Here is a 27,413-nt window from a genome sequence, read left to right on the forward strand (position 1 = left end):
GTGTCACATGAAACATGCTTGTTTTCCAAGCAGTTCCTGGGCCAGTCAGTAGCCAGAGTCATCATGGACACTCCTGCCCACAGATGTTTCTCCTAGAAGGCTGCAAATGTTTGGTTTTAATTTATTTTGTGTGTGGAGTTTTGCCACTTAGAGAATCATTGACGTTTAACATCCTCTTTTAAAATACAAATTCACCTAGAAAGTTAAGAAATTCTGTGTTGTCCAGTTTTCAGTTCTGTTCAATGTATTAATTTACTCACAGTAGCTGTGGTTGCCCACATGGGTCCTGTACAAGACTGGGTCCATCATCTTTCAGCCATGGATGGGAAAGACATTTATGGGGTCTCTCCTCGTGGTACTATTGACAGTTGACAGCTGCTGTGGGAGGGATAGTCTGAGTCCTTAGTGATGTCACCACTGGTGAAGTGTTTACACTTCATGCTGCAATGGTTGTTTCCATATTCATCCCTTCTCAGGAGGTCCTGGTTAAACAAAACAAAAGACATGTAATAATGGGAAGGGGACTTGTTGGGAGCAGATATTGGTGGGGATTGGAGGAGAAGATGGGGATGAATATAACCAGAATTTATTGTATACATGTATGAAATTATCAAAGAATAAATTAAAAAGAGACAGGAAGAAATATAGGCCGAAGCCCGGGAAATGAAACACTTGAAGATTTATGCAATTCCCCTATAGTTTAAGTCTTGCATTTCATTTTTTAAAAACAGATTTAAAATTTTACTCATAGTTATGTGTATTTGTGTGTGTATCTGTGTGGGTGTGATGAATACAACACAGGACTTTGGGGGCAAGGGAAACCGAATGCTTATGTAAGACTCTAATATGTAGGGTTATTGTTATGTGCATCGAAGTGTCTAACATAATACCAGTTAGTAGTAAATACTCGACAGATAGTTCCAAGAAACTTACAGTTAGATGGGAAAGACAAAAAAGTATGCACAGGTAACTAAAATTCAGGATACACCAAGGCAAAGGCTTTAGAAAGGGAACGGAGCAGATAGTTCTGGAAACTCTCAGAGAAGGAGCCTGCTTCTGGTCCAAGGGTTGGAGAAAGTTCTCAGCAGTGAGTTGACATCATGGGCTGGCCATGGTGAAAGGCTTGGGGGTTTTGGTGAGATACACTGCACACAGTAATAACATGCCTAGATGCAGAGGAGATGGAGGTGAGGAATGTCTGGAAATCAGAGCGTCATGGGAAATGTGGCTAAAAAGACAGGTGAACTCCAATTGTGGACAGTTTGGGCTGAATTTGAGGGTAAAGCAGGGTGCAGGGATGGGTATGCCAAGCAAGGATGCTCTATAGAGCTTTGGACAGAATTTGGGTCTTTGGTATCAGTGTCAAGGCCACTGAGAGGCAGGAGATGGAAAGAGAAGAATATTGAAGGTTTCCCTGAGTTCCTATTTTCAGAAAAATGAGAAAAATCTCCTTTTCTCCCTTTCTATTTTCTTCCAGCTTTAATGGGAAGCACAGCATATGTAATTTATAACATTTCATATGTAACATACAGTATCCGGCGACCCTTGTATCTGTAGGCAGATAGACTCTAAATGGCCAACTGTAAGCCTCAGCTTTTGAAATGTGATTGGCCTGTAGATTGAAGACTGTTTACTATGTTTCAAATTTGTTAAGAAAATTGATTAGATCGTTGAATCTGGCCCTGACAACTTACCACCATCCATTATTCTGTTTCATGAATCAAAATCCAAACATCTGGAAATGAACTTTTGAACTATAGCTTATTTATGAACTGGAATGACCTGCTTAAAATTTTCTTAGCAGTGGTACACACTTTTAATTCCAGCATTGAGGAGGCAGAGGCCAAGTGGATCTCTTAGTTTGAGGGCAGCCTGGTCTACAGAGTTCCAGGACAGCTAGGGCTACATAGTAAGACTTTGTCTAGAAAACACAATAAAATAAAATAAATGAAATATTTTTAGTAGACTAATTGGCAGAGCGTGTGTGTGTGTGTGTGTGTGTGTGTGTGTGTGTGTGTGCGTGTGTCACAGCACATGTTTGTATGTCAGAGGGCAACCAGAAGAAGCTAAGCTGAATCCACCTTGGGTGCTGGGATTCCAGATGTGTATGTTGCATCTGGCTTTATGTGGGGGCTCTGGAGCCCAGCTCCAGCGCACACTTGAGTCTCTAAACCATCCCCACCCCAAGTCCGCAACTGAAGTTTGGCAATGAAAGGGAAGGAATGAAGAGGGTTCATCATGAGGAGAGGCTGTTGGTGAGAAAGGCCTCTCAGCGTGGCTGGGGTGATTGCCAGGAGGTTTTGACCAGCAGTGCTTAAGACCTGATGGCCACTGACAGCATCTCAGCTTCCTGGGGTAAGGAATTGAGGGTGTGTCTAAACAGTGCCTTTTGTGTCTCAGACATTTCTGGTAGCAAAGAATCCCTTAAAGGTAGGGCAGATCAAGAAGGCCCGGGACTGGTTGATTGTGGTTGAGCCACCAGGGGCCTCTGGCCTGTATTCATACAGCCGCAAACCTAGCTGTGCTCATTAGCTTTTGGATCAAAGTCTGTCTCACTCCTTATGATTTGGACAACTGAGACTTGATGGAAGGGTCTAGCTCCTGTTGCTATAGCTCTGTACAAAGACATCAGTGGGGAAGAGTGATGAGCGAGTGTGGAACCAGGTAAGGAAGGGGAAAAGGAGGTTGAAGACAAATCAGTAAGTAGGCCAAGCTGAATGGAGAAAACCATGAGAAATCATTTTTAAATGAATTCTGAATTTTTGTATGTTCATCTCTCTTCTTGACCCCCCCAAAACAAAAACAAAAACAAAAAAAAGTTGTGTAGAGAATAGGATTTTAATGAGAATCTCAGCAGTTCTTTGGTGACTGATAAAAGCTTGCTTTTCAGAGTCTGCTTTGTGTGTTTGTTCAGATTTTTATGAAACATGAGGGAGGGAAATAATATTATGTCTTTAATTAGAAGTCTGTTGTTATTTTTCAATTAATCTATGTCAACAGCCTTAGCATTTGTATTAAATCATTTTCTTCTTGAAGGCTTTTCACGAGGAAACAAATTGATTGTATTTATATATTGGATAGTTGCCACTTCGATGTGTATTCGGTCGTGTCTTTTGAAGCTTGTTTTTGCTGGTCATCTTGTGGTTCGTCATTGAAGCCAAACTTTGGCAAACAAACACCCTCTTTAATTGGATTGAGGATTTATCTGTTTATTCATTTATGAGACAAGGTCTTAGACTAGAAGAACCCAAGCTTGTCTTGAACTTATAACCCTTTGACCTTAGCCTCCCCAGCGCTGGGATTGCAAGTGTGTGTCATTATACCTAGCCACCTGATCAAGATTTTAATTTAGCAAAGCGGTCTTGATTTTAGCTTCCTCCTACGGTAACCCTTTCCCCCACTCCCCTGCCTTTGTGTGAATAGCTTAAGAGAAAATGAAGGCGTCCTGCATTTATCTCATTTGGAATAAGTCTGTGCTCTCACCTACTCTATAGCGTAGAGATGCACTGCCTCTCTGATGCCTCTCCCTCTCCCTGAGATTCACTGTGGGGCTGCTTGGAGCCCAGAGAGCTCTCAGTGCTTCTGATTTAGCAAGCATTTATTGAACACAAGCTCTATGGCACGTCCTCTTTCGGCTCAAGGACATAGATTGGAAGGTTACAATGTGGTGGGGTAAGAGTCCACAGGTGTGCTGTGGGCTCAGCTAACACAGGAGACTGAGTGGGGCCTCAGAGCTCCAGCAAGTATTTGCAGAGGAAGGAGGAGGCACAACAGGAAAGGTGTGATGGCAGGAGCTTGTGACTGCAGAAACGGGAGTGGGAGACTTTGCTCCCAGAGCTGGGATGAGGCATTGAAGGATTTGGAGCAGGAGCCTTGGAGGTAGTTAGAACAATGCTAGTGCTGATGATGTGAACAGCTGACATTGCCGGGTGCCAGGTCTGATGTTCAGTTCTTTATGAGGATTGCCTCTGCTAGTTCTCAAGAATTTCATGAAACAGGGCTGGCTTTTATTTCTGTCCTAAAGATGAGGACATGGAGCCAGTATTTCAGGTCTTACTGTTAAAAGATAGAGCCAGGACTCCAGTCCAGCTTTGGATCTTCACAGTTGCTACATTAACCTTTCCATCAGCATTAAAGCTACAGGGTCAGAGTAAGGGAGATGAAGGCAGCTGGAGGACCACTCAGCATCTGGCTGTACTGGACTTCGTGATGCATTCATTCTAAGGATGTTAAGGAAGTATGCTCGGTGGCTGATGGGAGGTACACACCAATACAGAAAGAGGTAGAAAAAGGATTTTTAGTCCTAGTTTGGTGGATGGTGATGCCAAGCTTTGGCATAGGGGTCACAGCATCAGGAGAGACGTGGGGACTTCTGGAACAAAGAAGTGATTATTCCTCACATAGAAGAGTATGTCCTGCTTCTGAACATTTTAACTAACATTAAACCATTTAGCAAGAGCAGACACAGCTGTCAAATCTCGAGCCACTGGCTTCTTCACTGGGCAGACTGAGCTCCATGGCTTGTTTCTCCGGTCTTCTCACATGCCCTTGTCCTGCCTCACAAGCCTAGAAAAGTCCGAACCTTGACAGGTTCAGCTGTCCAACTTCTCTGCCTTTGTACTTGGGCAGCTAATTGGGGCCAGAGAAAAATGATGCAGCTGAATTGCCACCACAATAAATCCTAGTCTCCAGCCACAGATGGGCACTTAGTGATGCTGGGCAATTAGTTCACAGGCTCCAGGTCAGCAGCTGCTTCCGTTTCCCTCAGTACCCACTCCTAAGCCCTTTCAGCCTTTGCCTCATCATAGCACCTCCCACCAAGGGGCAAACAGGCCTTTGGGTTGGAGCTCATCCAGTATCCTGCTCTGCCCACTCCTCAAACATACTTGCTCTGGGGTGCTAGCTGGTCTCTGCCATCTGCTCTACTGACCAACTTGCCTGGACCAGCCCTTTCCCCTATCCCATTAGACCACTGCTTCTATCTGACCCCAAACATCCCCTCAGTACTCTTTATCTGCAGCAAAATAACAGGTATTGGCTTTATCCAGGCCTGGGCTCTTCTGGGTCCCAGATTTTTTTAGTCTGGATCGATCACACAACTTGTACACAATTTGACCATCTTAGACAAACCGGTCCAGGTTTGAGGGCTTTTTTTGTGTGTGTGTGTGCATGTCCTTGGTCCCCCAGTAAATAGCAGGTGTTTATTAACCTCATGGTTATGGAGAGACTGAGCTCAATGTTCATAACCTGAGATAGAGTGGAGTGGAGTGTGATATGCATGTGGATTGCCTGGATGAGTTCCAAAAAGTTGAAATTAGAATTTTGTGCTTGTGTATGTGTGTGTGTGTGTGTGTGTGTGTGTGTGTGAATGGTTGCCACCAGGTGAATAATATGACCATAACAAGGAAAATACCAAAAATATGCTTGTAAAAGTGTTTGACCAAGAAGATTTTGAAGTAATTTTTTTTATAGCAACCATTTCATTTTCAAGTAAATACTCACTTTTAAGCCTGGCCCTGATTCTTCACAAAATAAGCTAAAGTGGCAACACAATGTGGACTTGTAAATTCCCTGTGGTGTGGGGCTGGAGATGGCTTAGTGGTAAAGAGCATGCACTGCTCTTCCAGAGGTCCAGAGTTCGATTCCCAGCACACACACATCAGGTGGCTCACAACCACCTCTAGCTCTAACTCCAGGGGACCCACCTCCTCTGACTCCAAGAGATTAAAAAAACCCTTCCACCCTACAGGGGAGCTCCTCAAGCAGGAAGATAAATAAATAAATAAATTCCTGTGGTACATGCAGTGGGATAAAGTGAGGGCTAAGTTCAGTGGCCTGAAAGGTTCTCATGGTTGTAAAACTCCATTGAGTCAAGGTGTCCCACTGGTTGATGTCAATTCATCTGGTGCCAGAAATAAAATCAAGTCTCCAACCATCGACGATGACAAAAATCACAGAGACAAAGTTTAAAATATGGCAACGAGCTGGAGTGCTATGTGAGTGAACATCCTGTGTTGTCTCCAGTACCCAGGCTTGAAACTGGAAGTGTCTCTGACTTTTCTCTGCCATCTGCCCGTGGCTTGTCTCTCAGTCTTTAATCCATCTCTTTCTCAAGTAGCCTAACTGCTTTGAGCTCCCCTGCCTTCCAAGCATGTTGCTTATCTCTGCCCGATTTGACCTCAGCAGACAGCATCTCGCCCTGAAGGTCAAGCAAACAACAGATACAGCTTTCACTGACTCCGGTTTATCTTCAGTTGGTGTGGGGGACCTAAATTCTGATCTGATGTTATGGTCTTTAATTTTGCCATATCATATCCAGTTAGCATTTTTCTCTGATTATTTCAGTGAGTTATAGTCCATTGTCTCTTACATGTGTGTGTGTGTGTGTGATGTGAGGAGACATGTACATTATAGTACACATGTAAAGGTCAGAAGCCACCTCTGTGGAGTCAGTTCTCTCCTTCTACCTTTATGTGAATTCCAGGGACAGAACTCAGGTCACTAGACTCGTTCCCTGAGTGCCTTTACCCACTAAGCCATATTGGCAGCCCCCAGCGCAGGTTTTTGATTGACCATGGCAATGACTACATGTAGTGAAAGTTTACAGGTGACTCTAGTGGGAAACAGGGTGTTACTTAGTTCCTTTTTTTGTTATCTAGGAATGGGCTTAAAATTGGAGGGTAATGGTAGCTATGTCATCAGTGTCAGAAAAATGTCACTTGTGACCTTGGTCTTCTGTCAACTGGAGAACATCGTGTTGTAGTCTGCGGTGAATTTCTAAAACTCATAGACTCAGGATGACAGAAATATTACACTCCCCCCAAAGAACCCAGGACCTTCTTATTATGATAGGTCTCTCTGTTGCTAGAGTTACATGCATATATTGCCTATTGTCATCATAGTGTTTGTTATTCACTATTTTGAGTTGTCATCTCTCCATATGGAATTAACTTATCTTTTGAATAAGATTCCAAGTTCCTCAAAGGTAGGCACCAAGTATTGTACTTCAGTGGCACCGAGGGAACTAGGACCAGATGGCTCATCATGGTGTCAGGACCCCTGGGTCCCAGACCTCTGATGCCTCCACCAGATGGTGCCATTTTCCCATTTCTGCTCTTGGGTGTCAATGGCCACATTACCCTCTACCATTCGTTCATTCTTCCTACAATGGTTCTGGGACACCGGCAATAGAAAGAGAACTCAGAGAGGATCTTTCCAAGTGAGGAAGAGCTTAAAGAAACAAATGGGATGCCCAGACTTAAGCACTGCTCAGCAAAATCATTTGCTTGGGTGTGAAATCAGTCTTTACCATGTGACTCATTGCTCAAGGTCAATTGGAAGGGGCTTTGTTAGTCTTAGCAACCTCCCATTGAAGTGCAGCTCAACTAGTTGTCCACTTGGATCCTAAGAGTCCATTCCTGATACCGGAACAATGCTTTGGTCTATGGTAGTCTTTGTGAGCTTCGTGGGATGGGTATCATTGTACAAAAAAGAGACTCAGGTAGGGTCGAGGAGGAACCCTGGACAGTGAGCCTATGCCTTCAGAAAGAATTGGAGCTTTCTTACAGAAAAGCAAATTCAAATTTGAACATCCCTAAGTCATTAAGAAAGATTTGAGTAAGCAGATGGTTTATCAAGACAGGGAAGGCATGCTATGCCTTACAGTCAGTCCCAGGTAAAATAACATTTTTAATGCTGCAGTTGCAAAAAAACCCAATCATCAAAATGTTCTACATTTGTAGCATCCCAGATGTTGACCTTTTTGGATTGCCAGTTTTATAATGCCAGTATAGTCCTATTTGTGTCTAACCCAAAGCATCTCATCATTTAAAAAATTTATTAGGTTTTGTCTTTTGTTTTGGCGGGGAGGGGCATGCCACAGTCGATGTGTGAAGGTCAACAGACAACTTTCTGAAGTTGTTTTTGAAACAGGGACTTGTATTGTTTCTCTCACTGTGGTGCATAGCCCACTTGAGAACTTCTAGCAAGTCTCTTGTCTTCACCTCCCATCTCACTGCAGGCATGTCAGATTACAGATGTGCACTTCTTTATCCAGCAGGTTCCAGGCTTGCATAGTGATGGTTTTACATGCCAGGCCATCTCCTCTGTCTTCTTACCATTGGTTGTAGGGAGATGAAGGAATTACTGTCACAGTTGATGACTATGGAGGTTTTCCCAAGGGTACAGAGAACCTATATACTACTTTTCACCAGTTTTATGGAGTTTATAAGCACTGAAGACCAGCTGTGGACCTGGAATACCCGTGATCTAACGGTCATAACACTAACCAGCTGTCTGAACAAGCAGTTGTAGCTTCCCCTAAGCTCTGGATTTGCTTTTACATTGTAGCCACCATGGAAAGCAGCTGCTGTAGAATTTAAGACTGAGACATCTTAGTCAAATGTTTGACTTCCCTGAGTCATGTTTTCTCCATCTGTAAAATGGAGATAATAGAAGTTGGGGAGGTAGTTCAGCTGGCACTAGAGCTTCCTCTACAAGCTAGACTGCCTGTACTTCTGCTGGGATCCCAACTCAAAAGCTGCATATGGTGTATGCTTCTGTAGTCTCAGTAGTCCTACAAGGAAATGGGGCATAGACACAGGAATTTCCTGGAAGCTTGAGGGCCAACTAGTCTGGAGTCTGCAGAATGAGAAAAATAAGAGACCTACCTTAAAACAAAGATTGAAGGTAACTGAAGGTGAAGGAAGTCCCCAGACTTCCGACTTCCCCATGCCTGCACTCACACATATGGGGGTATTAGAGAGGGGGGGTGGGAGAGTAGGATAGTTTTAAAATAAGGAGTTAATAATATACTGGCTTCCCAAGGTTACTACAAAGATTAAATAAAATATGTGAAGTGTATTTGTAGCTGATGCTTAGCATGCACTAAGTACTGAGTTTGTAAATTATGTTATAATTAGAAAATGGAATTATTTTTTCTTTTGAGCTAGTTCCAAGAATATTAGGGTACTTAGAGTTATTTGTCCACCTCCTGCATCAGTATCTTCTAATTATCTGGTCAAGGGATGAAAGCTCTCAGTAGTTCTCCCCCATAACCATGTTTATTGCTTGGCTTTGTGGTCAAGAATCTGACCACTTCTCCCTGACCCAAACTAATGGTTTAGAGTCAATTGCTCCATTTTCGGCAGAAATCTAGTAATGCATCCTGTGAATTAAGGTGGCAATTTAGAGGAAGGTGTTTACAGCTCCTTATTAAAATGTTTGTTTAGAAACAATTGCTGTGCTGGCTGTGCTGGAACACACCTGTACTCCCACATAGGCAGGGGCATCCCAAAGCTCAAGGCTAGCCTGGGCTACATAGTGAACTGTATGTCAGCCTGGCCTGTACAGTCACATGCACACATGCACACATGCACGCATGCACGTGATGGGGGAAGGGAAAGCTCCAATTCCTAGGCTTGGGAATTTTCTGCCTCATTAATACCATGTTATTTCATGGAATTACTATGTTATTTCATGGTATAGAAATACTAGTTATTTCTATCTTTTGGTTTCCTTGTTTTCATTTTTTTAATGTGCTTATTAATAGAAGAAGAATGTTGAAAAATAGTTGAAAATGATTGGAAAGGCCCCAGCTTCCCAGAGAACAGATCTTAGCATTATTTTCTTTACTGCCATTTCTACAGCTGTGGTTAATGCTGGGGCTCTGACTTCGTCTAACACCGTGGTTTATTTGCTGTACTTATCCTCAAACTGAAGTTCAGTTGCCAATATCTTTAACTGAAAAATCCCAGGTAGCAAACTTTACTATACAGGTATTTTAAATTCGCTTTCTTCATATGCGTATGGATGATTTGCTTGCATATAGATCTGTGCATCACTTGCATGTCCAGTGGCCAGCAGAGACCAAAGGATTTTTGCATCCCCTGGGACAGGAGTTACAGATTGCTGTGGGCCACCATGTGGGCACTGGGAATTGAACGTGGATCTTTTTGAAGATCAGCCAGGGTTCTTAACTGCTGAGCCATCTCTCCAGCTCCAAACCATGTGTATAATTTAATTTTTGCATGCAAAATGAAAAGACTATCCTGCAGCTAAACAAGAAGACTTGTTTGAACTGAATGTGAAAACACGGTACAGCATCTTCTTTTTGCTCACGATGCACCCTTGTGTTTTCAGTCCTGAATTCCATTTGCATGGACCTGGTGAGGCTGAGCATGGCCATTGCAGAGGAGTGATAGCTTCCCTTTCCTATAGAAGCTGAAGGTTCAAAGAGAAGATTAAAGAAGTGGCTGTTATCTGTCTGCGCAGGCCCGATAGGGTATTCTCAGAGGCTTTTGGGCTAGACATAACTCTGTGTGTGCTCGCTGTAACTCTGTGTGTGCGCTGATAATGTGTTTCCTTCTGTATACTTCTTTTGCAGTCTTTGTATCTTGGTTTAAAACATTGAGCTTAGATTTGTTGTGCTCTCTGGCTTAGAGAGGATCCTTTTTTAGAGAGAAGTGTAGGGATTGGAATGTGTTGGCAGGACATAACTAAATGCTTCCTGTGACTCTCCAGCCACAGGGTGTGTATGACCAGACAAGATGAAGACCTCAAATATATTTAGAAGAGAATAAGCTGGGGCCCTTGCTTGAAGGTCGACATTGCTGATATTTCATAGTTTCCTTTTAGAAGTGCCCTCTGGGAGTGGGGATATAGTTCAATGGTAGGCTGCCTCTCTAGTATGATCAAGGCCCTGGGGTTGCTCCTCCAAGGCAGCAGCAGGAATAGTACACACCTGTCACCCCAACACTCAGAAATGGAGGCAGGAAGATCAGTAGCTGAAGGTCATCTTTGGCTACAGAGGGAGTTTGAGGCTAGCCTGGGCTATGTGAGACTAGCCTCAAAACCAAACCAAAACAAAAACATCCTCTGTGGGAAGTGGGTGTGTTTCTGCTATGTTTGTTTTAAAGCAAACTTCTTTTAGATCATTGTATTAATACTTAGAGGAGGAAGAAAGGAAGCAATGTTCACTCCCACCAAATTCAACAAATGAGTTTCCTCTAGATTTTTAAATAATTAGTAATCACTATTACATAGATTTAAAATGTGCAAGCTGGCGATTTGATATCTGCATTCCAATTGTGAAATGGTTACATTTTAATTAGCACACCTACCACCTCCCCCTGACGTTGCTTTGACATCGAGAATGTGTCAGACCTACTCTGTGTCAGACCTACTCTAGATCCCTTCCAGGTATCTAATGTGTTTTTGTTAACTAGAGGCATGCATTACACACTAATTAGATCCTTAGAACTTATTCAACTTTTTGGTTTTGTTGTTACTTGTGTTTAAAATTTTAAAGCATTGTTTTGTTAGCTTACGTGCATGAGGTTTTTGCCTGCATGCATGTCTGTGCACCCTGGGCATATCTGGAGCCTGCAGCGGTTATTGGATCTCTTGGGATGGGATTATAGACAGTCATGAGCCATTATGTGGATGATGAGAATTGAACCAGGATCTTATGGAAGATCAGCCGGTACTCTTAACTGCTGAGCTCTCTTTCCTGCCCCTTTTGTTGTTGTTGAAGACAGGGTCTTGCTGTGAAGCTGAACTGGCCTCAAACTTAGGATCCTCCTTCCATGCCATCCTGAGAACTGGTGTCATAGGTATATGGAACATTACCTTGCCAAACTGACACATATCACTGGGAGTTTGACAAAGATGTTTAATTACAGAATTATCAAGAGTAAGTCGATTCTGCTATACAGTACCAATTGTGTAAGACAGCTTACTCATTTATTAGTGCCAGATGGAGTGTTTCTCTGTAATGGACCTTCTAAAGGTGCTACTTTCAGAAGCATGCTTTTTTAAGAAACACTTTATTTATTTTTAAGACAGGGTTTTTCTGTGTAGACCTGGCTGTCTTGGAACTCACTCTGTAGACCAGGCTGGCCTGGAACTCACAGAGATCTCCCTGCCTCTGCCCCCCAAGTGCTGGAATTAAAGGCGTGTACCACCACTGCTTGGAAACATACTCATAAGTCTATGTGAACTTATGACATGGTCTATCTTCTTGACTAACAAGAGAAACCGAGAAACCTGGACTTGATAGAGAAGGGAACTGAAAATAGATGTTGGAGTGGGAATAGTGAGAGAACACACACACAAACACACACACACACACTCATACACACATATACACACACACACAAACACACATACACACACCCCAACACACACACACATACACACACCAACACACACACGCACGCCAACACACACACACATACACTCTCACACACACATACACTCATACACACATATACACACATACACACCAACACACATACACACACCCCAACACACACACATACACACACACATACACACACACCAACACACACATATACACACACACATACACACACACCAACACATACACACACAAACACTCACACACACATTTTACACACACACACACATATACCAACACACACACACCAACACACACACATACCCCAGGCTGAGATTGTCAATAGCATATTTTGCTTATTTAACTATTTATTCTGAGTTAGCCTTTTAAAATACTGCTATGTCCAGGCTCAGTTTCCCCCAACTCCCTCTGGACCAGCAAATAAGAGTAATATTGGGCCTCGTGGTGGTAGCAAACACCTTTAATCCCAGCACTCAGGAAGCAGAGGCAGGTAGATATCTATGAGTTCAAGGCCAGTCTGGTCTACAGAATGAGTTCCAGGATGATCAGGGCTACACAGAGAAACCTTGTGTCAAAAACAAAAACAAAACCTGAAAAAAAGTAATATTGGTTACTAAAGCTCTTTTTGTTGTTGTCATTAACATTTTGGAAAGAGAAGTAGGTGTATATGTGTGCACTTACACACTTGTTTATTTTATGTGTATGATGTTTCTCCTGTATGTATGTCTGTGTACCACAGCATACCTGATGCCCACAGAGGCCAGAAGGAATCTAATCCCTTGAAATTGAAGTTATGGATGGTTGTGAGCCACTGTGTGGGTGCTGGGAATCAAACCACGGTCTTCTGGAAGAGCATCTGGTGCTTTTAACTTCTGAGCCACCTCCAGCCCCCTCGCTGCTTCTTCTGTTTAGTTAGAAGCCGAATAATGACAAGAACTGGGTGCTAGAGCAATGCTTCGGAGAAGAAGAAAGATGCAGGATTGGAATAGTGTTCATGTGCCAGATGATCTGCTCAGTTGGTTGCTTTGATGTGGCTCTGAAATATCCTCCACCAGCCAATGTGTTTTCTTTCACCCCGAGGAGGAGGTCTTGAGAACCTTTCAGAACCTTAAGAGGCCTCGCTCGTAGAAGTAAGGCACTAGGGAGTGACCCCTGGAAGAAAGAGTATTGCCCTGGCCACTCCCTGCCAAGCTCTCTGCTCTCTGCCTTGGTGCCGCCAGCCACCCTTTGCTGCTATTTGCTGTAGGTCCTACGTCCTCCCTCACCAAGATGGACTGTATCCCCTCACACCATAATCCAATAGGGGGGAAGTGGAATGGGGAGACAAGGGGGGAGAGAGAAGAGAAGAGGGAGGGGGGAAACTGGTTGGTAGTAACATGAATAAAATAATTAAAACTAAGTGTTTCCTTCCTTATTGCTTCTTGCTATGTGTTTTGTCACAGCCGTGAGAAAAGAAGGCAATTCAACTGCATTTCACAGGATGGAGTCTTGTGTAGTGGTCAGCTGCACCGTGCTGCATGGAGACTGATCACTTCACAGTCACACGCGACTGAATTGGATGCCTGCCCATTCTAGCGCACATGCGCCCTTATACTTGTATGGACATCCCTTCTTGTGGAGGTAGAAGCCATCTGGCTCTCACCTCTTCCTTCACGCCTCTCTTTTTCTACCACCCCAGCCTTCCTCTGCCTTCTCTGTAACCTGTTACATTGTATTTCCTTTCACCCAATGGTCAGATCAGGGTGGATGTGGGGACAGCAAACACTGATTTCTTCTTCTCTAATAACTTCCCTCAACCCTCTGTTTTATGGCAGCCTCTCCCCCACTGGCATCTCCCAGCTCCATTTTCCACAGTTTGGGAGTGGTAGAGACACTGTCTAGATGTTAGGCTGATATTCCTCCCTAATGTCGCCAAACCTAATTTTACTCATACTGACACTGGGAGACATCGCCGCTACCCAAGTGTGGCCTTTCCCTGAACCTTCTGTGGTTATGGGCCCTCTTGGTTTGATTAAGAATTCAATTAAAAACATGCACTTTTCCTCCGAGAAAGCCTCAGATACAAATTCCCAAGAGGCCAAGATGAGAACAGAAAACCATCCGTCCTACTTAGTGGTGTGGGAGGCTTTATGCCTATTCAAAGAATTAAGGTGTAGTCACCATGAGCCTGATGGAGTACACCGGGGAAGAGAAGAGGAGGACATGAGGAGAGAAAGCTTTTGAATATTGCACTCTGCCATGAAGAAATAGGACAGGAGATGGAGAGATTGAAGGGGTTGGGGCGGGAGCTTCATTTTATAAGAGCACATATGCTCCTGGGAAGGGCCAAGTCAAGAGGAAGAAAGTGGTCATATCCTAGAGAAAAATCAATACAGAATGATGTCAGTTTCCTGTGAAGGCACTAAATAGGCTTTTGTGGGTAACCACCATGAGTGACATTGTTTGTGTGTGGGGTAGGTAAGTCAGGTTCCATAGATGTGATTTACAGGCGAACCTTTGCATCATGGCTCTTCTGTACTTAAGCCCTCAGAGGTTGTCAGATCTGCCAATCATTTCACTGGGTGAGAGGAGAGGAGGAGGTACTGTGGATTTCATGGGCCTGGTTCATTTCTTGGCTCAATCGCTATAATGCGAGACAACTCTGATTTACCTGTCTCGGCCTCACCTGTTCCCTTTAGGCGTGAGCATGGCTGAGGATGTGTTCTTGGTACCGGAGTTTGGGTTGTTCTAACAGTAGGAGCATCACTGGTGTTTGCTGCCCAGGCCAGTGATGCTAATGGTGTTGTAATCCACAAGGCAGGTCTAAATAAAGATCCATCTTACTCAAACCGTGTGCCACCATGGGCTTCCTTCCTAGTTATGCCCAGTATTTTTTTTTTTAAATTTAACTTATTTTTATTTTATGTTCATTGGTGTTTTGCCTAAGTGTATATCTGTGTGTGGGTGTCAGAAGCCCTGGAACTGGAGTTACAGACAGGTTTGAGTTGCCACATGGTTGCTGGGAATTGAACCCAGGTCCTCTGGAAGAACAGCCAGTGCTCTTAAGCACTGAGACATCTCTCCAGCCCCCGTCCCAGCGTTTCTTTTAAGATTTTATTTATGTATACAGCATCTGCCTACAGACACAGTTGTGAATTGCAACTGGAAATTCCAGTTTGACTGATCTCCACTCTTCCCTCTTGTATTTTAGGTACTGTTGGGATTTTCAGCCCCAAGGTGAGTACTCCTTGATGATAAGTTTTATATTAAGTCTTATATTAGAATGTGTAGATGATTTCATTGTGGCTTCTGAGTCTCTCTACAGAGCAGCGCTAGCCATTCCTGAGCAAAGTCAGTGAAGTGTTTAATTAACCTTCACCCCACTGGGCCCCCCCTGATCTGCTATTTCAGCAACCAGAGGCACCATGCCTTGAATGGCTGCTGGATTACCTTACTGAATCAGAGCAATAATATGCCTTCATTCCTTGAGTTTTGGTAGAAGCCAACGGGATCCTGCAACATTCAAATAGAGCGGTGGCCAAGACCATAATAAAATCCTTGGGTGGGTTCCAACTCGGCCAATCCTTCATTTGCCCCAGAAATACTTTCTAGTGTGTTCTATCCTCCATCACAGTGTCCTTCCGCACAGACTGTCTGGCAACAGAGGAATGTCAGAAGTGGAGCCATGTGGAATTCCCACTAGAACAGCGCTATCACATTTTAATATGAGCCTCGCTACAGCCTTGGTGCTTCTAATTGCTTTCCAACCATTGTTTTCCTGCCTTTTCTTGATGAACCCAGCATCTGGCATGATTCTAAAAAGCACGCCAGACAGCTGTGTGCAAAATTAAAAATAAAGGATGAGATTAGAACACATTTGTAAAAGGTTCAAAGCTGGAATGTTTTTGAAACTTCATATACTCGGAGCAGGCCTGTGCAGTGCTGGCCACTGTCTCTGCACCGTGCTCTCTCTGGTTGAGGACGGCAGCGACAGCATTCTGAGTGTTCCTTATCTTGACTTAGGAGACACTAGGGTTTTTGCTTTCTCAGAGAATTGCAGTTTTGCATCACACTTATGGAATGCATTATGAATCGTTTGGCACCATGACCTTTTAAAAACCAGTCCATTTCCAGTACCACTTATTATCTTACTAGCACTGTGTGCTCTGTCTCACAGAGTCTTAACACTTCTAGGAACTTAATGCTCAATAATGGTACTAGCGGTTTTGTGTGTGTGTGTGTGTGTGTGTGTGTGTGTGTACAAACCAGAGCTTAACCTTGGGTGTCTTCCTTAACTGATCTGTTTTATATACTGAGGCAGGGCTTCTGTTGAACTCGAAGCTCATGTACTCCTGCTTCAGCTTTTACGTGGGTGCTGGAGATCTGAACTCTGGTCCTCATACTTACACAGTAGATACTTTATGGTGTTACTGTTACTAAAATTTTAGTTTTCTACTTCATATTTTGTTATAACATTTTTAGTATACGTATACATAAGACTTTCTTTAAAAGCCAACTTTATTTTTTTGGGTTTTTGAGACAGAATTTCTCCATGTGGCCCTGGCTGTCCTGAAACTCACTATATAGGCCAGGCTGGCCTCATACTCATAGAGCTTTCCCTCAGCTTCTGCCTCCCAAGTGCTGGGACTAAAGATGTGTGGCACCCTATCCATCAAAAGCCAGCTTTACTAAGCATAAAATCATGTTTTAATATAAAAATAATGTTTTAAAGCTTTTTGTCTTGTTTTATTTTTGTTTTTTTAGTTCCTGTAAGTTCAGGTCAGGCTCGAGTGTAATCACGTGACCTGGCATGACTGCACTGAGAACCTAGATGGAGCCGTAATAAATGAGGAACAGTAATGTAGCAGTTAGTTTTGTAAAATGTGAACTACACATTCAGAGACTCACCCTATAGTTCCAGTCTAACAGATGTTAACCAAAAGCCACAGGATTCAGGGCATGGTAGCCAAATGTCAGAAATGAACGGAACTTGGGAGTAGAACTCATTTCCTGAGGAGAAATGAAGAATGAGTGTCAGAAACATGGCCTAGAAACGTTCTGAAAAGAGAAAGTCATTCTGGAGCTCGGCATAGGAAAAGCTCGGGGACTGAATACAGGACACATCTTACAGATTCTTAGAATGACGGTACTTCTATTACATTTGACACACAAAGACAATGATGGGAAAATTTATAGCAAGACCATTGCTCATCAGGAAGTGCACCGAGGAATGTTCAACCAGAGAGCCCCATAGTCCTGCTTCCTCTGCTACAGACATGCTGTGAGGGCAGGGCACCTTCTACTTGCCATTCTATTAGTTTTTTAACTGCCCGTGTTTCAGAAGCTGGGGTGATGGGTGGGAACAACCGGTCTCCCCAAGGTGCTACCTGGGCAGCACAGAAAGAACAGGGCTATGCAAGAAGCTGGCAGATGCTTTGTTTTTGTTTTTGAGACCAGGGTGGACCCAAACTTTATTGAGGTAACATTCACACATCATAAACTTTATCCTTTTAAAGTGTACAGGTCAATAGTTTTTAATATAGTCACTGAATTGTGTAGTCATTGATGCCTATTTCAGAACACACCCATCCCTCTCTTTAATCTTATATCCACCGCAGAGCCCCTCATCTTCATGGCTGTCTTCTACTTTCTCTTTGTAAGATTGTTGGAGATCGGTGAGTATAAGCACATTGCCCGACTAGCAAACAGAGGGAAATGGAGTGTGTTTATAATACTGATGCTAATTCTTCCCATACACCACACGTTCACCCTTATACTGTTGGTTCTCAGTCTTCTTCCTCAGTGATTCATCTGTGTATGACAAAACTCCTCCTGAGGAGACACTACACACACGTCTGCTGTCCCCAGATCGGGAGCGCAGGACATGCTAAAGCACAGATACCACCAAAGTCCAACTTAGTGAAAAATGAGTTTTATTGGGGTAACTTACAGGAGCAGAACTGACTCAAACACAGCTGCATCACCAAAGCCCACCCAGCATGGATAACAGCTCACAAAATCTGGGAACCTGGAGCATACTTCACATTCTACAGGCAGCTCAAGAGGCTGGGGAGTGTCCTTTCTGGGTGTCTCAGTTGGTCTGAGCCTCTTCCAGACAGCTTGGCTAGACTGAGTCTCCTTCATACCCTGGCTCATCTGAGAGCTGTTTGCAGTTGGGCTTGTTTCCTCTGGCAGGGGGAGGGGCCTAGTGAATCAGTTTCAGGAACTTCCTGAAGCTGTTTTAAGTGGCTTAAGGAGCAAGGAAACTACTTTTATTCCACATTATCTCAGAAAAAAAAAATACTGAGAATTATCAGAGGAAACATCAATGGAACAGTTCCTTTTTTTGTTTTGTTCTGTTTTTGTTGTTTTGGTTTTTGCTTTTGTTTTTTGAGACAGGGTTTCTCTGTGTAACAGTCATGGCTGTCCTAGTCCTAGAACTTGACCTGTAGACAAGGCTGGCTTCAAACTCACAGAGATCCACCCGTCTCTGTCCCCTGAATTCTGGGATCCAGATGTGCACCACCAAGCCTGGCTAGTTCCCTTTTTTGCACACACACACACACACACACACACACACACACACACACACACACACCCATTTAATCTAGCTAGTTAGTGTGTGTGTGTGTGTTGTGGTGTGTGTGTACATACGTGCACACACATGTGCCACAGTGGAGGTCAGAGGACATCCTGCAGAAGTTAGTTCTCTCTTTCTACCATGTGGGTTCTGTGGGTTGAACTCAGGTCATAGGGCTTGACGCAAGCTCTCTTCCTGCTGGGCCATCTCACCAACCTGTAAACATTCTCTTAATGAGGTTAATTATAACTGAGCAACATGAGAAGGCTTAGTTTTAAAACTTCACATAACCTCAATAATAAAAGTCTTGCCTACTTTGAAAACTACTCTTGTCTGAACTTCTGTCCCTCCTCCTCCTTCTCCTTCTCCTTCTCCTCCTTCTCCTTTTTCTTCTCCTTCTCCTTCTTCTGGTGCTGAAGTCTTGAATCCAGAGCCTAGCACATGTCATTAAACCACATATCTAGCAAAAAGAAATGAACTAACTTTTTTTTTCCTATTTGAATTTTCATTCCATTACAAAGGAAAGCTGTGGGGTGTTTGCTGCTTGTGTTGGATCCATCAGAATCTAAAAGATGATATTGATTGGCTGTCTAAATAACAATCTGTTTTGCCCTTCAAATTTGATGACAAGATTACTTTAAGTCACAGCACACCCAGTTTCTTTCATTGTGTTTCACTTTCTCCTTTTATAAAATGAGTTAATTATTGACAGCTTTAGTTCAATAAATCAAAATTTCATGTAGGAGAAATAATGTATATAATCCAAAATTTATTGCCACAAAATATTTTTTGAACATTAGCTGAATTTCCCATCATAGTCTAAAACAAATGTCACAAAATTTAAATAAAAAATTTAGGCAAGACAGTAAAACTATTATAAATATTTATAACAAGTAATATTTTATGTATTTTCTATTTGTTTATTCTTTGTTGTTTTGCTCAAGGTAGGTTCAGGGTGGCCTCAAACTCACCATGTAGTTGAATATAACCTTGAATTCATGCCTTCTGCTTCCAATCCCCGAGTCCTGGGATTATGGGCATATGACACCAGACCTGCCTAACAAGGCCATAATTTTATCCAGTGATTACTCATTTACATTTTGGGCATTTTATAGAAATGGACTGTGAAATCACTTACCAGCTTGGACATTCTTTGACTAGCCATACCAGCATTGAGGTTCCTGAGAAAATTTTCCGGTGTATTTTATTTTAAAGATTCATATTTGTGTGTGTATGTGTTCATGTGTGCATGCATGTGTGCATACATACACATGTGTGAGTGCCCATGGAGGCCAGAGAGGGTGGCAGATACCCTGGGGCTGGAATTCTAGGCAGTTGTGAGCCACCCAAGTTGATTGCTGCGAACTGAACTCAGGTTCTCTGAAAGAAGCAGCAAGCATCCTTAACCACTGAGCCATCTCTCCAGCCTCTCTAGTGTGTTTTAATATGAACCTAAGGCTACTTAGTACATTTTTTAAAAAAAAATCATATTTTGAAATAAGAAGTCTATACTCATGTCAAAGTAAAATGATTTTTAAAAATATAGGTTGACAAAAACAAATAATATGAAGTATAAAAAGAAAAGCTATTGTAAAGCCACATTGGAAAAGCCCAGCTGGTAGCTCGTGCCTGGGATCCCAGCGCTCAGGAGGCAGAAGCAGGAGAATCACCTCAACTTCAAGTCCAGCTCGGTCTATATAAGGAATTCAAGGCTAGCAGGGTTCCATGGTGTGTACCTGTCTCGGAAGACCACACCAAACAAGCACTGACAAAAATGACGCCACGGTGACTATAGATTTGAAAAGATGTAAGTGGCTTGTCAGCGAATGTGTGAGTTTTACCTTTATCCAAGTCAGACAAAATATACAAACAGGATATCTGTGAGAGAACAGGAATTTCTACATGCACGATTTTTATATTATTTTGAAAGTGCTTTTAGGAGCTAGAAAGATGACTCAAGGTAAAGAGCACTAACCACTCTTCCAAAGGAGTGGGATTTGGTTCCCAGCCCTCGCATGCTTCCTCAAAGCCATCTGTAGCTCCAGTGCAGGGGGAACGACACCCTCTTCTGGCCTCTGCTTACACCGGGCTCTACACATATGTACACAGTACACAGACATACAGGCAGGCAAACACCCATACCATACAACAAAATAAAATAATATTTTCAAAATTATGTATTATTATGTATGTGTATAAATGTGGGCATGCATGTACCATAGCACACGTGTGGGGGCCAGAGAATAACTCTGTGAAGTGAGTTCTCTCTTTCTGCTTTTATACATATATATATATATATATATATATATATATAGAGAGAGAGAGAGAGAGAGAGAGAGTGTGTGTGTGTGTGTGTGTGTAACTCAAGTCACCAGGTTTGTCCAACAAGTTACCTTTACCCACTGAGCTTTCTTAATAGCCCTTCCTTTCTTTGTTGCTTTTGTAGAGGTTTAAAATTCTTGGGCTTGTCAAGTGTGGCCGAGGCTCTGGGTTCGATCCCCAGAACTGCCAAAAAGAATCACATTGGGGTTTATGGAAAAGTGAGGTTAGTTTATTTCTACCAGGAGGCCCAGTGGATTATTGCATAAGTTCATGTAGCTAGATGCAAAAGCACACGAGCAACCAACTATTATTATATCTTATCCGGAGTTCATGTTTTAAGTGGGAAGAGCATGGGTTCGAAGCAGATTTAAATCAGAGTCCCAGGTCTTCCTAAAAGCTCCGTGAGACCCAGCAAGAGCTTTAACCTCTCCAGGCGCCCATCTTCTCTTCTCTACAGCCCCACTCTTAGTGACTTTCCTGTCCTTATGAGTTCTGATAGCATGACAACTCAAAAACTGTGCTTGCCATGTGGTAGTAAGTGGGACCCTAAGGGAACAACAAGTATTGTTTTTTATGTCTCAAAGTAGAGCTGAGCATGAAAAGGCCTGTGTGGCACTCTGACGATAAGTATTTCTTATCTTTCTATAAAACTCATCTGACCCCGCTGAACCCTATACCGGGACCTGGTAAGTCACGCGTGAGCACCTGTGAGGTACATGTTCACAGGCAACACCAACACAATTCCTCCTGGTGAACCTATGGAGTGTTCAGCTGGCGGGTCTGTTGCTCACACAGCGCCGGAAACATGTTGAATGAGAACGTGAATGCTACTTCACTTCTCATCCCTGACCACCACATACACTTGAAACATGTAGTTGTGACAACTACAAGAAGCAGAACATGAAAGCAGCAAGGAAGCAGCATCTTTACACTACGGGGGGCCGTGGTAGGATTACCTTTGAAGTCCAAGAGAAGTGTTTTTGAATTAATGGAGTGCACAGTGATTTTCCTAAGTTCTATTTATGAAAATGCTCTTTGCCTTCTTGCCAAGAGGCTTTAGCCCAGCCCCAAGAAGGATTTACACAAAGAAACGCAGTCCAAATTTATGATGTGTTTGCAAATGTAAGAAAAAGTCTGAATTTACAATATTTGTAATTTATTGTTAAGTGTCTTTCTACCACTCTCCCTGGAATGCTGCTATTGTATAAACATAAGGATTGGTTACAAACGTAGACTTTTCTAACCTATGCTACTTTTTAAAGGGGTCTGGTCCACTGTGTCTTCCAAGGGGATTAATGAGGAAAATGTACACAGGACTAACGCTCCTGCCGTTGGCTTTGGCCCAACTTTTTGGCGTCAACAGTCTTGACAGGAGGTTTTGTGCCTTGAGTTCTTTCAGGCATTCCCCCTCCCCTTTCCATATTTGCAGCATCCCCCCCCCACATTGATCTGTAGGAAGTGGATGTACACACAAGCTGGTTTTAAAGTTAGTGATCACTTTTGGTACTCTTCCAAGTATTTCCCCCCTCTTTTGTATCTACTGGCCCAGTGTCTGAGTGAAATAATACACTTTAAAATTAGTGTACTAATTGTTTGGTGACTGGCTCACTGACCGGCACAGAACAGAGTTTTTAAAATGAAGGTAGACTTCTGTATGTGGACACCTCAGGCTGCATGCCTGGTGCCCATAGAGGCCAGAAGAGGACACCAGACCCTCATATGTAAGTAAGTAGAGTTAAAGTCTGTAATGAGCTACCATGTGGGTGCTTGAAATTGAGCCCGGGTCCTCTGGAAGAGAATCCGGTGCCCTCAACTGCTGAGCCATCTCTCCAGCTCCATCTTTAAAACAAAATAACAGCAAAACCTGGCTTGGTTCTGGAAAGATGGCTAAGCCATTAAGAGCACTGGATGCCCTTCCAGAGGGACCAGACTGTGGTTCCCAATATACCTGCCCGTCAGGTGGCTGCAGCGTCACTAACAGAGGCAAAGGGCATCTATGATATGAGCAAGGTGATTTATATGATGCATAAAGTCAAACTTCCAGTTACTGCTGACTCTACTGAGGCCAAGAAAGGAAAAAGCAATCTCGTGAACCCTCTTTGCCTTTGTCAGCTGATCTGAAGGCAATACACACTTGCCAGCTTGAAAAGGTTACTGAGCGTAATTCATCTCTAAAAAGATGTTTTCAGACAGATATATTGTGACACACCCACAGTCCCAGTGCTGGGAAGACTGAGGCAGGGGAACAAATGTTCTAAGCCAGCCTTGGCTGAATGATGAGATTATGTATCAATCAGTCAGTCAATCATCAACCGATCAATCAATCAATCATATCATCCAAAACTTAAGTTTTAAATTACACATTTATTTCCTTCCCATCTCTCTCTCTCTCTCTCTCTCTCTCTCTCTCTCTCTCTCTCTCTCTCTCTGTGTGTGTGTGTGTGTGTGTATGTTTGTGTGTTCATGGAGAGGTCAAAGGGCAACTTGTAGGAGTCAGTTCTTTCCTTCTACTGTGTGGATCCCAGATTATCAAGCTTGGTGGCAAATGCCTTTACCTGGTCCATTAAAAATATCTAGTTGTCTTTTAATGTAGAAAGTAAGTTTATTATAAAGTAAAATGGAATACACTCATGGAGTTAGAATGGCAATGGCCAGAGAGACCATTGATCAGACTTTTCTTTTTAGTTAGGATTTACCATCATTGTGATTAATAATACATTTTCCTATTATTTTTGAAATTATACTATAACCACATCATCTCTCCCTTCCTTTTCCTCCCTCAAAACCCTCCCATGTACCCGTTGGTTCTTTTTCTTTGTAAAAGCAATTTATTTATTTTTATGTGCATTGAAGTCTTGCCTGCATGTATGTCTGTGTGAGGTGTCAGATCTTGGAGTCGCAGGCAGTTATAAGCCACCAAGTGGGTGCTAGGAATTGAACCTGGGTCCTCTGAACAGTCAGTCAGTGCTCTTAACCACTGAGCCATCTCTCTAGCACCCCCTTGCTCTTTTTCAAATTCATGTCCTCTTTTAATTGTTGTTATATACGTACATAAATACATGCATATCGATCCCTAAATAAAACCTTCTCAGTCTGTATAGTGTCATGCATGTGTGTGTTTCAGGGATGACCGTTTGGTGTTGGATAATGTTGGTATGCTCTTCCCTGAAGAACAGTATTTCTCTCACTCTCAGCATCCTTAGTTGCCTGCAGTTCTTTGTGTAGGTTTGAGGTCTTATTTATTTTTAAAGTCTCTAGAATAGATGGGTTCCTATAGGGTGCTTTCCTGTCCTGGTGATTGCCAGACCATTTGAATTAACTCTTAAGGGAAAGGACGATGGAGTATCCTTTTCTTTACCAGAAAGCCTCTGGCTGCATAACAACCAAGTGATGTACCTTCCCCTTAAGATTTGTATGTTTTGCTTGTGTTAATGATGCTGCAATTAAAAAGGGAACCATGGGGAGGTGTTCCATGTGAAGCTGGAACTGGGAATGAACATTGAATTGACGATGATGTCAACGAGAGGCTTAGGTGTTAAGGACTGTATGTTGTGACATGCACAGACAGGGATCTCTGTTCCATCTTGGCAGGGGCATGGGAGACAGGATCTTGTCACTTTTCCATTACAGCCTTGGTGACTACAGTCTGTGTCAATTCACGAAGATAACTCACCTCCCTATGGAATGTCAAAAGCTGCTTAACATTTCCAGGCCTATGACTCTTACAACCCATCGTTTACTGTTTGTTCTTTTATCTTTATCCCTCGGGCTGTCATAAAACTTTCCATAGATCAAACAGAAGCCTGTTGGAAGTGGTGTCCCATTCTTTTTTTTAAGAGATTAATTTATTATTTCATACATGTGTATGAGCATGCATGAATTTATGTATAGCATGTGCATTCAGGAGCCACAGAAGGGGGCGTTGTATCCCTTGAAACTGGAGTTATGGGAAGCTGTGAGCCACCATGTGGGTGCTGGGAACCAAACTCAGGTCCCCTGCAGGAGTAGCAAGCTCCATCTCTCCAGGCATCTCATTCTTCTTTAGCAAAAGACACTGAAATCAAATGCCATATAGTCTCAAGAAATTTTGTGGGTCATGGAGCCCAATAAACGCTAGCATGAACCAGGATTACAAATGGAGGATAAGATCCTGCTGTGATGAGTTTGGAAGGAAGAAGGGAGGGGGATGATGGGGAAAGACAGGGAGGTGAACCAAGTCACAGAATTGCTATGTTCATGTGGATTTCTGTGTTGTCAAAGAATTTTCCTATTATGATACTTAACGCATGATGGTGCCAGAAAGGGAAGTGCCAGGTCCAAGCTGCACTTAGGTGTAGACCATTCCAGCTCATTTTCTGTGACAAAGGGTCAAAAGAGCCAGGATTCAACACAATTGTACAGAAAGTTCTGCAAGGAAAAAAAAAATCAACACTTTGACCTGACTAAGCCCGGAGAGTTAAAAGTTGGTGAGCATGAAACCCTTGCTAAAAATGCTATTTTCAAAGTCATTCCAGCAATACTCAGACAATAAATTTGACTTGTGAATGAGGCCACTTCCTTCCTGGTCCTGTGTGGCTTTGTCAGTTCCTATCCCCACATGAACTGGAAATGCTTCTATTACCACTAATAACTATAAATTACACTTTGATTAATACCGTATACTCAAGTTGCTGGCTGCCGTTCAGTACCCTTTGCCTTTGGATAATGATCATGGTGGATAAAGCATACAGCCTTGGAGCAGCTGGATTGGAGCAAGAGCGTAGGAATCAGCCTGGGTAGGGTCTAAGCCTGACTTCTGCCACTTCCGGTCACTTCTGTGGCTTTGGGTAAGTTGTTGAGTTGTTTAATTTCAACATCACAGTATCATCAGCATCTTTGGGATAATAACATATCCCAGGGTTATACTGAGGATTCCTTGAGATAGTACATGAAGAGTTTTGACCCAGTGCCTGTATCCAGTAGGAATCCGGCAAGCTCTTCTACTTAGTATTGTAGCGGCCTGTCTCTGGCAAATCAAGACATACTGAAATGAAGTTGAATGAATGAAGGACAGAGAATAGAGTGGTCCAGAGGAAACAGAATCACAAACCAATGACTCTAGGTTATGGTTGCCTAGCTGCTGACTGGTCAATGCATTTGTCTTATGCCATACCTATCTGTGTGCCATCAAATGCGGGTTCACAGGGTTTTGAATTCTGTCAAGATCTCATTACTATTGAAAATATTCCAACTCAGCAGGTTCCATTTTGGTACCAGTGAAAACAACAGTGGTAGACGGAACGTGTTAGTGTAAAGCTGGAACGGTGGATGACAGTCTGTAAAAGACAGTTTGCTTTATGAAGTGTGTGTTGTCACATATAAAATTGTCTAGTTGTAGCTGTTGCTGCCAGACCTCCAGTTTGTTCATGTCCAGGAGTTGTACCTTTCTGCAAAACATAAGCAGGGTTAAAGATCTCAGCATTTTCGAGGAGTGATGGGGGAAGGAGCGGAAGAATTCATACTGTGATGTGTCTGTCTGTCTCCGTTTCTGTGTCTCTCTGTCTCTGTCGCTGTCTGTCTCTGTGTCTCGAATTTCTTTCTTTCCCTTTTTTAAGAGCTGGGGCGATGCTACACACTGCAGCTCACCCTACTGGCTCAAAGGAGAAACTGCACCACAAAAAGACCATTTTAAAAAAAAAAAAAAAAAAAAAAAAAAAAAAAAAAAAAAAGGGAGGGGGGCTGCGGAAGAACATCTTAAGCTACTGGCTTCCAGGGGCATTATTTTCCTCCCCAGTTTCCTGCTGCCTGCTGTGGTTCATTTGAGAATATTATTGAGCTGTGCTGCCCTGTGGGCTTGCGGATTCACAGGTGTTTTGTAGTGTTTGTTCTGCCAGTGTCAATTTGCTTCTATTCCCTATGCTGCTACACTCTTAACTCTGCTATTCTTAGCCTGGGCTAGTATTTGAAAGCAGTGTCCTCAAGACACAGAACTTAAGCTCAGGTTACTTGTACATTGAAGACCTAGTTGCAACAACTTTTAAAAAGAATGATAAATGGTAACTTTCTTCACCTGGTCTCTCATTCATTCTACAGATTTAATGACAGTTGCTACTATTACAGTCTCTGCCCGGGCCTTGGAGGTGGGGGGATGATATTTACACATTGAGTTATGTATAGATGAAGAGGAGAAAGATGGGCAAGAGCTCAGACTGTATGGAACAGAGAAGAATTTGAGACCTTCACTGTATGTGGATTAATCGTAAGACCTAACCACCCAAGTCCAAATGGATATTTAGAAGTCAGTGAAGCCTCTCAGATGTTCTGTGGGAAACACCATACATTTTCTAATGCATGAGTTTGTGCAAAATGGTGTGTAATTTATAACACAAGTAT

The 27,413-nt window shown here is 42.9% G+C and overlaps 2 protein-coding genes across 2 annotated transcripts in view; one reads left to right on the forward strand and one right to left on the reverse strand.

Annotated features, from left to right (window-relative positions):
- The window catches only part of Cdk5rap3 (CDK5 regulatory subunit associated protein 3), a 720,787-nt gene that overhangs the window by 323,598 nt on the left and 369,776 nt on the right, over positions 1 to 27,413 (reverse strand). The gene's annotated exons all lie outside the window — the stretch shown is intronic.
- Skap1 (src kinase associated phosphoprotein 1) overlaps positions 1 to 27,413 on the forward strand; it is a 282,052-nt gene that overhangs the window by 35,166 nt on the left and 219,473 nt on the right. Inside the window, exon 3 of the mRNA XM_051173521.1 lies at positions 15,351 to 15,376. Coding sequence (XP_051029478.1) covers positions 15,351 to 15,376 — 26 coding nt within the window. The remainder of the gene's footprint in view (positions 1 to 15,350; positions 15,377 to 27,413) is intronic.

The sequence above is a fragment of the Phodopus roborovskii genome, unplaced genomic scaffold (genome assembly GCF_943737965.1).
Source record: "Phodopus roborovskii unplaced genomic scaffold, PHOROB, whole genome shotgun sequence".
NCBI classification, from domain to species: domain Eukaryota; kingdom Metazoa; phylum Chordata; class Mammalia; order Rodentia; family Cricetidae; genus Phodopus; species Phodopus roborovskii.